The sequence below is a fragment of the Neltuma alba genome, unplaced genomic scaffold, assembly GCF_004799145.2.
Source record: "Neltuma alba isolate B1F8T4 unplaced genomic scaffold, ASM479914v2 tig00010560_pilon, whole genome shotgun sequence".
Taxonomy (NCBI): Eukaryota; Viridiplantae; Streptophyta; class Magnoliopsida; order Fabales; family Fabaceae; genus Neltuma; species Neltuma alba.
The window spans coordinates 611,299-623,504 of record NW_021635427.1 but is presented as its reverse complement, the minus strand read 5'-3'; the positions used below and the strand labels follow the sequence as shown (position 1 = coordinate 623,504).

General features: G+C 32.0%; 2 protein-coding genes across 2 annotated transcripts; one reads left to right on the top strand and one right to left on the bottom strand.

Moving 5' to 3' along the window:
• On the top strand, positions 1 to 1,041 carry LOC114757115 (germin-like protein subfamily 1 member 1). The gene has a single exon (XM_028946103.1). It carries the CDS (start codon positions 41 to 43, stop codon positions 707 to 709), a length of 669 nt encoding a protein of 222 aa, XP_028801936.1. The 5' UTR covers positions 1 to 40; the 3' UTR covers positions 710 to 1,041.
• A 3,190-nt stretch (positions 1,042 to 4,231) lies between these two features.
• On the bottom strand, positions 4,232 to 6,034 carry LOC114757114 (probable galacturonosyltransferase-like 9). Its single transcript, XM_028946102.1, has one exon. It carries the CDS (start codon positions 5,846 to 5,848, stop codon positions 4,562 to 4,564), a length of 1,287 nt encoding a protein of 428 aa, XP_028801935.1. The 5' UTR covers positions 5,849 to 6,034; the 3' UTR covers positions 4,232 to 4,561.
• Positions 6,035 to 12,206: the final 6,172 nt, after the last annotated feature.

The following is a 12,206-nucleotide window of genomic DNA, read 5'->3' as shown; positions in this document are numbered from 1 at the left end:
TACACCCCTTGTTTTGTCTTCTTATATAAGACCTGAGAGAATGAGAACAAATTTTCAATCCCTTCACTTGTTCTTATTCTCATTGTGTCTCTTACTAGGTTTATCCAAACCAGACCCTGACCCGCTTCAAGACTATTGCATTGCAGACACAACAAAGCCCCAAAAAATATATCTGAACGGGGCTCCGTGCATTAACCCGGAACTAGCTACCACGTCTCATTTTACCACGTCCTCTCTATCCAAGCCTGGAAATACAAGTGCCAACCAATTCGGGTTTAGTGTAACCCCTACCAACATCGCTAATCTTCCTGGGATTAATACCCTGGGCTTGGTCTTGGCCCGGGTTGACATAGCGGCCAATGGAATTGTGCCACCTCATTCTCATCCACGAGCCTCAGAAGTGACCACTTGCCTCCAGGGCACATTACTCGTGGGCTTTATTGACACGTCAAGCCGGGTCTTCACACAAAACTTAAAGCCCGGTGAGTCTTTTGTATTCCCCAAAGGTTTGATTCATTTTCTTTTCAATGTTGATTCAAGAAAGTCCGCCCTAGCAATTTCTGGGCTTAACAGCCAAAACCCGGGAGTCCAAATTGCATCAGTTGCTACGTTCGCGAGTAAACCAGGAGTTCCGGACGAAGTATTGGCGAAGGCTTTCCAAATAAGTCAACAAGAAGTGAGAATAATCCGTAAAAACCTTGGAGGCTAATTAATTAATTAATTAATTTTAATTGTATATGATTTATGTCTTATGATAATGCCCATATCCTATTGTGTTTGTATTATTATTAATACTTGAAATTGCGTGACCTTGGGATCCAATGGAGAAGGTGGGAATGTGATGTTTGGTTGGCTTTATATTTGAAAAACACCATGTGGAAAGAGACATTTTAACGGTCATTTATTTTGTTTAATGAAATTATTAATGGCTTCATCTCATTCCTGTGTGTGTTGACGTCCCGTGAAGGAGTTAAGTATGCATATTTGTCTTTTTGCCCCCTTGGACAAGTTATTGGATTAATTTTAATCACTTTGATGTGGAGTATCAGGATATTTTCATGCTTAATTGGGTAATTAATCAATTCGGTTTAACATCAACCATGTCTTAGTTAATTGTATGCAATTCATTTAGGATGAATAATTGCACATAAATCAAATTAAGTAAAAGCCCCAGCTTGTAGTCAATAGATTCCTATAACAAATAAGTCAATAATGACTAAGAGAAAAAGCCTAAATATGTTACCAACTAGTTATATTACTACGTTCTTTAAATTTATTATGTCAATTTCTCTAATTATATTTAGCCATCTGTCCTATTTTTTCATGTAGATTTATAATTTAATGATAATATTTTAAAAATAGAATATACGGTCATATGTTATTCGAAAACTTAACATAATAAATATAAAAAAATTTGATCTAGATGCTGTTATATTGAGAATACCATATGAATATGATAACACATCTTGTGAACATCTAATTCTAAGGTTTGTAAATCTTGCCTCTCTAATTTCTTAATGCATTATTGGGTCATCAATTTATTTGAGTTTAAGAATCTTTTAATTATTATGATTAACAATAGCAAATCAAGCTCCACATCACATGATAATAGTGGCAACATGTGTGTGTGTGAACTCAGTTTTTTTTTCTTAATACTCCATTCGTTCCTTATTATAAGAGACGAATAACCAATTACGTTGATAAAAAAAACAGTTAAAATTAGTTGAGGACAATTAATATGTAAAAAGTATAATGTTTTTTCTAACAATACCCCTATTAATAAGGAGAGAGAGTATGAGAGACAACAATTAAACTATTAAAAGAAAGAGAAGTGAGAGGGAGAGAGAGTATAAGTTGGAGACAAAATAAATAGGGGTAAAATAGAAAATCAATACAAAAAAATAGAGACAACTTTTAAGTATCTCTTATATATAAAAATATGCTATAAGCATCAAATGTCTATTATAATAAAAAACGGAAGGAGTAGTATGTATGAATTCAGTTTTGTAAGCAAATAAAAAATTGGATTTGAACTGGCTTTTTATGACGGTTTGGGGATAAATGAAGTCAACTTTGGTAAGCGATGGATGACGTCATCATATCGTACAATTGTCACGCGATGTTGCCACGTTGGCTGTGCCTCTAACACGTCTTTACGCATTTTTTCTGAAGAGTTCTTTCGAGGCATATTCGTGGCTAACTTGTAGGGCAAAAAAGAATGCGTCATAAAGACCATTTGAAAATGAAATTGTCATAAATTATCTCGTTGAATATTCCTTCCTTTGAAATGCTTATATCAATGAATTGAAAGCTTAGAGGGTGGGGAAAGCCCTAGACTTCAATTTCCCAACCCTAAAACTAAAAGTGACATCTTCTTAGGGGGAAAAACTCAACTTGGGTTGGGGAGGACGGCTGGGAATGTGAGTCCTCTAAACCCTAACCAACTCAAGGTTTGGGTTTGCCTGACCACGTCCAAAAATTTTCATGTACTTGTTTTTCTTCTTCTTTAGGCTACATGGACTCTTCTTAGATCAAGTCAAGTAGCTAGAGCATACGAACCTCTTATACAACTTTAGTAATTATCTCAGTGGTTCAAGAAAACCTTATAAGATAATGAAAATAGATCATCTATAATTACTACTCCCTCGTTTTTTATTATAAGAGACATTTGATGCTTATGACATGTTCCTATATATAAGAGACATTTAAAAGTTGTCTCTATTTTTTTGTGTTGATTTCCTATTTTACCCATATTTATTGTCTCCAACTCACACTCTCTCTCATTCCCACTTCTCTTTTTTTGAATAATTTACCATTGTTCTCTCTCATGCTCTCTCTCCTTATTAATGAGGATTTTTTTGGAAAAAAATTATATCTTTTACACATTAATTGTTCTTAACTAATTTTAACTGTTTTTTTAATTAACGTAATTCGGTTATTCGTCTCTTATAATAAGAAAAAGGACTAAGTGAAAATTAAAGAGAACATCCAATAGAGCGATTGAGCGGCATCTTTTGTTTAACAATTTATTCAAAAATTTAGTTGTTGTTAATCGAACATAATAATGTTGTGCGATTAATATAACTAATCCCGTTTAATAAGATAATAAGTGGTTTGTATAACACCATTATGGGGTCCAAGGCAAGATTGGGGAAGGAATTGGAAGCCAATTTAAACCAGCACAGAAGCAATTCGATGAGAGTTAGAATCCCCCCCCCCCCTCCTGTAGTCGTGTTTTAACTGGGAGAAGGGAACTCTAAGGTGCATGAAAAGAGAAGTGCTGGTCAAGATTAGTACTAAAATGCAAGATGATTAGACTTTACGCGCACAACTTTGGATTTGATAATTTGATACATGAGCTCTATTTGTGTGGGTCCACCTACATCACAGCATCACTGAGGTTCCTCAACCCGCAGGCAAAGTCCTGCAAGTAACTTTCATTGTCACCAGCATCGCCACATGTCTTCCTATATATTCTTTCCTTCGTCCCTTTCCACTTTAATTCTTTTAATTTCAATCTTCACTTCGAATCACAGAGAGCCCATGATCGTCTCAATCATACACTCTAACAACCAAACTCTTATTTTTCTTAATTTAAATCCGCACCAATTAGAGTAATAGAAATAATTTATAAACAACTTTTTAATTATCATTTATAAAATATGAGGTAAATATACGAGAAACTATCGTGATTTCAAATGAGCACCTTGCAGTTTCAGACTTTTTAGTTGATGTTATCAAATAATCGAATGGAAACAAAACATAATTTTAAAAATAATTTTAAGCATACTGAAAGAATTGCCTCAATTGCACGAAGGTACTCCTCCAGTCTTTGATATAAGACTTAATTATTAAGTTAATTTTGATTTTAAATATAAGACTTATTTCTCATATTTATTAATTTTTTTAAATTAATCTTATGAATACTCTTTCAACTATGATCAAGTAAGTGAGTGAGAGATGTTAAGAAAAATGATTACGGTATTTTGAGAAAAAAATGTCATTTTCTTGTAATTAACTAAGTGACCTAACTTTCTTAATCTAATCAAATTAGTTGAATAAGTCTTATATTAAGGATTGGAGGAGTATTTTTTAAAACTAGTTATGAGTGCCAAACACCATCCTCACCTCAACAATTGAAGAAGACTTACTTGCCTGTCAGCAACCAGGCCATTCACAACTCTCATTTCATTTAATTGAGGATTCCCGAAGAAGATCAATTCCAACTCAATTGAAATACAACAATGAGCCAACTCTGTTATTATTATTATCATCATTATTCTCCACTTTGTAATGATCAATGGCCCCATAAGGCCATGACAAACAACTTAATCCCACCCCCACAAGAAAGAAAAAAAATTAACCAGAGATCTGACATGTGAAAATTACACCAAAGAATCTGAACAAAGAATGAAAACAAAACCCCCCCCCCCCCAAGTTCTCTTCCATTCAATCTCTCTCTCTCCCCCCTGAATTGTGTTCTAGTGCATCTCTCTGTACACAGCTAATCAAAGAATATTTTATCTGGACAGTAACTGTAAACAAATGACACATCAAAGAATCAAAACAAATCACGCGAATACCCAACCAGAATCGAAGAAAACAAACTCCATTGTTGATCCTTTTCATTGCTGTTCTGAGGCTTGTACAAGTCATAAGGCTCCCAGAGACGATCAAGAGGACAAGGTTGCTTAGCATCGAGCCTCGCCCATGGCTTCCCTTTCCCACTCCAATGCAACAGACTCACAGGACCAGAATGAAGCGACCTGCAAGTTCCCTTCACGTTATCTCCACCTAATCCGTGTTGATTCCATCGATGATCAATAGCTTCAACATTCCCTGCAAAAACCAGCAAGAATGGCGGAAGCGAACCCAGATCGTAAATCCTCTTCGTCTTCTGCAATTCCATCCATGTCTCGATCCTCTTCCTGAAATTCCCCTCTCTCCATTTTTGCAAATCCATCACCATCACCCCTGTGTTGAAATAGCAAGGGTTTCTCGACGCGAACACCCGAGAAAGAACCGGGTCGGACCAGAATGTGTCGGTGAAGTACTTGGTGAAGTTGGCATGGCAGTATTCCGGTGCGCCGATGACTCGATTCCCGGTGAGACTAACGCTCCAGAGCTTCTGAATGTCGTCGACGACGATCACGTCGGAGTCCAGGTAGATGACCCGGTCAACGCAGGAGTCCAGGATATCGCCGAGATAGTTCCTCGCGTAGTTCAGTGGATTCTCTAGGGCTTCGCGAATGGAGGACGAGATGAGATTGATGACGGTGTCTTCTCTGAAGATATAGACCTTGAATTTGAGGGAAGGGAAGGTGGAGCGGACGATTCGGGTCAGGACCCGTGGGCTAGCCGGGTCGAACTCCGCCGCAATGAAGTGGAAGAACACGTTTTCGGGGCATGAGGAGTGTTTGAGAACGGAATGAACGGCGGCGATGGAGCCCCGAAGATAACCCGAATCCAAAGTCATAGCTATGTGAACCAGAGACCGATCACAAGACAAAGCCGAACCCTTGTTTGACGAAACCGGGCACCCAGCTCCGTTTCTGTAATCCGGAGCTTCGGCGAACTGAATCAAACCGTCGAACCCCATTTCCAACCGATCTCTGCCGGCGACCATCGTCGGGAAAGACCGAATCCCGAGACAAAGCAGTGGAAATAAGGGAAGTAGCAATGAAACAACTAGGCTTAACCGGAGAGAAAGCATTCTTTCGGATTTGTTCTTGTTGAGAGAGAAAAGAAGTGAGAGAGATTGAAGTAGGTGGGCACAGAGGAAAGAAACAGTAAAAGTTCTTGAAGTGGGAGCTGATAAAGAAGGTGAAATCTGGTTCACATCTGGCATGAAACGAAATGGGTAAAGACCAGAGAAAAGCCAGATTGCCCTGGTTATTACGCTTGACCTTCAATGGCTTCTTCTTCTTCTTCTTCTACCTCTGCGCGTTTTCCAAAGAGAAACACGGTTTTGCCATCTGACAAAGAGAAGAAAGAAGAAGTGGTGGGGAAGGGGGAGAGGGGAGGAACAGAGACAGAGAGAGAGAGAGAAATTTATTAATGTACTTATACAAGATTCGCTTCACTGTCTCTGTCCATGACTCATTATTTTTTTAAAAATATATATAAATTATTTTTTTTATATTTATTTTATACCACTAATCATTGGACTCTTCATTTTTCAATATCATCATCTACGTATATACAATTAAAATTTATAAAAATAGTATTAGTGCTGGTAAAATATAGAAATAGTATTTATCTTTGTTTATAATGTAACGTTCGTTAGATTCCACAACATATAGGATTTACTATCTGTTTTTCTTTGAGAAAAATCTAACATCAGATTTTAATAGTAAAATTAGAAAAAGCATAAAATTTTATATTATTTGTAAATTGTTAATTTTGAATTTGTAAATTTATGTTAGCGAAAAAATTGTAATAGCATGGCGTGGGTAGGTTGAAATTCATGCAGATCTCTCTAATATTTTTCCTCACATTTTTGTTACTAAAATTAGTGTGGATTTTCTTGCAATAGTTCAGGAAAAAAAACAAACTACTGTGAGTTCTGAGTGATATAAATTTTTTTTAACCAAGAAACTGTATTATCCATAATTTATAAATGGAATAATTTTTCGTAAATTGTGTTATATATAAATATAATTTTTTTAAAAATAAGACAAATAATTTTTTTATAGTAGGTGATAATAATGTAAATTAAAAGCATGCACTCAGCATATTATTAAATAATATTAAACAATTATATTTATCATATTTAACATAATAAATCCAATAAAAATATGAATACCTCTGGTCAAAAAAAAAAAATGAATACTTCCCTTGTGGGAATGTGGGGATGTGAAAAGTTGATGAATCTAACATAATGACTTGATTTTCCCAAAACAAATATTCAATAAGGATTTTTAATTTCTTTTCTTTTTCTTTTTATATTTTCTGTGGGTGTTTAAAGACAGCGTGATTCATGTTTATTTAGGGGGTGTTTGGCAAAACCAAAACCTAGGTTTCAAAATCACTTTTTCGCAAAACGAGATAACCTCCTCCACATATTTACTTCGTAATCCGTAAAAACACTTTGAAACCATGGTTTGGTTTCTATCTAAACAAATTGAATACATAACTTGCCAGGTAAAAAGTTACCTTCAAGAGTTAAGGTCAAAAAAGGGGGAAAAAAAAAGTGTTCCCTTCAAGAGGATGATGAGTTTACAATTCCAAACAATTTTAATTAGATTTAAAATTTTAATTTTTTTTTACTAAAATATAGGTATCTTCTCATTAGAGGCAATCCTATTGAAAATATTGTTGGGTACTAATAAAAATTTCAAAAATAGTAAATATTTAATCTTTTATGCATATCAAAAACTGCATATGGTTGATAAATATCATTAATTAACGAAATTAATGACAATAAAAGATTATGATAATCATCAAGACTTTTCTTCTTGAGCTCTATTATATATAGTTTTTGCTTAATTGTAAAAATTTCAGGTATGTTAAGTTTTAAAAATTCAATAGCTTGGGTATGATGACTTAAAAAAGTCTTACAAAACTATCCATTATAATATTGAATTGTTATTTCCTGTTCTTAATATCAAAGCTAGTAGGTTGGACAGTAGAATTTGATTATAAATATAATATCTCAACTTATTTTGTCTATCAAATTTATAAACCAAAAATCATAATTGCCAATCGTCCCAAGCAGCAGAAAACAGAATGGTAGTTTCTTTAATCTCCTTAAAGTGAAATTAATTGTATGCGTGAATAGTCATAAGGAATGAGTAGTAATCTTTTCTTTGGTGGAAAAAAAGTTATAATTTTTTCTTACTTAAAACAAAAATTCATTGAGCCACAAACAAGTACAAATACTCAATAACTAAATTACATAATTCAAAATTTTGGTTAAAATTAATTAAAGATAATAAATGTAAAAAAAATATAACTTATTTTTTAAAAATACTTTTATTTATGAAGAGGGCAAGTGGCAGAAAGAACGGGTAAACAAAGAGATGAAAAAATATATGATTAATTGGGGGTAAAAATAAAAAAAAAGTATTAAATGATTGGATAAATCGAAATTGTATTTTATAAAAAAAAATTAAACCCGCCATAAATTTGATGATTATATTTTAGACCAGTAGAAATTAATTTTTTTAAAAAAATAATTTTTCAATAAACATTTTTTATTAGATTTTTTTCAATTTTTACGAAGCAAATTCAGTTGAAAAATGTCTGTTATTTACCTTTTCTATATCAAGAAAAATTATCCTCTTATTTCTTTTATGAAGAATAGTCCTATTTTCACAAAAAGAAAATGATAATTATCCTTTATGGAAGAAACAAAATTTACAAAATTAAAACTTTTTACCGATTTAAGGAGGATCAAAGTCTATGTGCTACTCCTCTGATCCTAAATATAAGACCCTTATATTAGTGTGTATAAGAATCTTATATTTAGAACTGGAGGAGTATTGTTTTTTGTTTTATGTATCCATTCATACATAGCTTTTTGTTCGTTATGTTCTATTCCAAGTATGCTTGACAAGAAGTTAATTGACATTATATTTCATGTAATAAAACCTTTCTTTAATGATTTTTTTATAGGCTTCTTTAATTATTTTTCTAACAACTATTTGATATTTCAAACTACTGATTAATTCACATTAGATGTTTGTTAGGCCATCTTTTTTAACATGATTTTTATTTTCATTAATAAGGAATTTTTAAACTTTATTTGATATATTTAATCTCATTTCAAATCGACCCATCAACCGATGTATAGATTTTTGGTTCAATGTACCCATCCATTGATAATCCCTTTTTAAGGTCAATGTAAATTTAAAGAAATAAAGAAAGAAATATGAACGTCACTCTTCATATTTGGATGCTCTATCTGAGGTAATCCACTTTGTCCAATTCTTTCTTCTTCTTTTTTTATTTTAAATTCAATCATTCAGTCATATGCATATTATCAAATACTTTTAACCCCTAATTTTCTCATTGCTTGCAACCTTACTCTTAATGAGCTACTATTAGTTTAGATTTTTTTACACATTATTGGCCCTTGAAGTTGACTTTATCATTATTTTTTTTGGCTAGGCATGAGTATCTTTTTATAGACAATCTTAATCGAGGTATTATCGAGTATTAAATATGGGCATCTATCTTAGTGAGAATTCGAACATCAGCGTTAACTTTATCATTTATTAGTTGTTAAATAAACACATGTTGGTGTTGACTTAAAGCTTAATGCGCTCTATCTTCATGGTTTTGTTAAAAAAATTAATTTAGTCCGATAATTTGTTCAAAGTTTTAATGGCATGCATCTCTCTTCTGTGGATATTTGACAAGTGTATCCCCATTATTCGTTACCATTAGAGTAGGGGAATTGCATATGTACAAAGTTTTACAAATCAGGCTACTTAAAATTAAGCAAAATGGTCATTGAGCCGGTTGAAGAGTGACTCAAGGGTCAATACTTTAATCGTGACTAAATTGGAATAAACCTAATTATAATTAAATTAAAATAGTTAGAATAATATAATTTAATTAAAATATAAAAATATTCATGCATAACTTTGAAGAGAGTGACATTTAAACAAAAAAAAGCATTAACTCAAATAAATTGAACATTCACAAAACAAAGTCATTGGAGCACAAATTTGACCAATTATTATTTTTTTAAAAAGTTAGAATAACGCTGTTTCAAACTTAAGAATGAGAACAAAAATACAAAATCATATTCGGTTGACTCACCCAGAAATCTTAATCAGACGAGGTAGGAGATTTATTTATTGATTTACTAATCTAACCAATTGACACGAATTGAGTTTTAATAGCATAATAAAAACTATAAAAGAATTACTGAATTAAACTTATACCTAATCATGTGGGATTTTTTTCCCATTATAAGAAAATCTTTTATATGAGAGGGATTCAAGACAGCTTATTAAGATCAAGATATGTGTCATATAATCAACACTTATCTGCCAGAATATGTGGGTTTTTTTCAGTGATAGCAACCGCTTTCTGAAACAAGATCAGTTTAAATTCCATTTAAAGTGATACTCCTCCGGTCCTTAATATAGGACCCAATTCTTAAGTTGATTTTGGTCCTAAATATAAGACCCATTTATCATATTTATCAATTTTCTCTAAATTACCCTTATGAATACTCCCTCAACCATAATCAAGTAGAAGAGGGAGATGGGGTATTAAGAAAGATGATTATGGTGTTTTTAGGAAAAATATGTCACTTTTCTTATAATTAACTAACTTACCTAACTTCCTTAATCTAATCAAATTAGTTAAATGGGTCTTACATTAAGGACCGGAGGAGTATTTTTTTTTTTGCTAAAATATTGGTATTCTCTTATTGGAGACAATCCTATTCCAGGCACTGTCGGGCACTAAATGTGGATATTTCTTCCAACAGGAATTCGAACATTAATTCGTCATGTTGTGAGGGATTAGTCTTTTTCACTAAACCTAATCCCCGTTAGTCATTTAAAGTGAAATTGAATCATATGAATATAAAGCTCTCTTATAAACAGTAATTTTCTTTATATATACAAGACTTGAATTATAGAGACACAAGAAAATAAAATGCAACAAACATGAATTGATATTAACTGTCATTTGTCTTTTTCTATAACATGTTTGATAAGTTGGGTTTGTTTTTGTTATATCATTTGAATACAGCAAATTGGGAAAAGAACAGGCTTTAGTCTTTACCATCAAGTACTAGTAGTAGTAGTGATAATAATAATAAATCAAGTGTATTTTTTAAAGAAAAAAATGCATATTATGGACAAAACTAAAAATTTCAAATAAATCAAAAGGGTTAAATTTAAAAAAAAAATTGTTGGTTCATTTGAAGACATGTCAATTACCTTTTCCCCCCCTAACTTTAAGGTTACAGTATTATATAAGAATGAAGGTCAATGTTAAACTAAAACAATAAAATGTAATTGAAAAAATTATATAAAAAACAATAGAGGACCCACAAATGAAGTGTCATTTGGGGCCTCTGCTGGGTTTTCAACCGTACAAATTATTAAGGCCAGATCAGTTCATATAATTTTGAATTAATTTTACAAATATCACAATCGAGATTCACAACTACTATTTTCATATTCACAAGTTAATTTCAAGTGTAGCTTAATAGCTGAAATTTCATCTCTAAAATTAGTTGTAAATATGAAAGTAATAGTTATAAATTTTAATGGGCTAAGGTATTCCTGAGTGTATTTAACATTTGAAAATATTTTACGGTACATCCAACACTCTTAAAGTATTTTTTAAAATGCATCTAACATCGTAATTAAGTATCATTTATGAATTAAAGTAACTTGCTGCAATTATTTTAACAAAATAAAAAAATCTGTAATTAAAGGGAGATAAAAGTAAAGAAATTACCTACCATATTTTTTGTTCTTCACTTTTCCGGTAAATTTTGCATCAATGATAAAAGTTCAATTATTTCCGAAGAACAAAAACAACATAGTAGATACCATTTACTATCAGAGAAATTATTATGCAATCCTACATTAGCAATTTAATCATTAAGAAAAGTTTCACTATAAGATATGTAGGACGCAATAAGAAATTTCGGTGCACAAAATTATTGTAATATTTTTTTAATAATTAAATTATTGATATAACACTGCACAATAAATTTCCTCTTATTTATTGCAGCGAATGTTTGAATTTTGAAAAGTAAGAGTGAGGGGCATGTCATGAACAGCTAAGGGATGCCAGCAGTGAGAAGCGGCGCAGCTGGAGAGCCTACGTCACATGCCATGTGACCACGTGCTTCTTCCCAATTTTTTCTTTTAAAATACTCTTCGATTTTTAATATAGGACCTAATTATTAAGTTGATTTTTATTCTAAATATAAGATTTATTTATCATATTTATTAATTTTTTCTAAGTTACCCTTATGGATACTCCCTCAATCATAATCAAGTAGAAGAAAAAGAGAGGATATTAAGGAAGATGATTATAATGTTTTAAAAAAAACATATCATATTTCTTATAATTAAGTAACTTACATAACTTTGTTAATCTAATCAAATTAGTTAAATAAGTCTTATATTAAGGATAAAAGAAATATACTCGTATATCTTTAATTATGGGTAAAATTTGGACCAAATTACTTATGTCTATTAGGTTAAATTCTCTTACTATTCTTA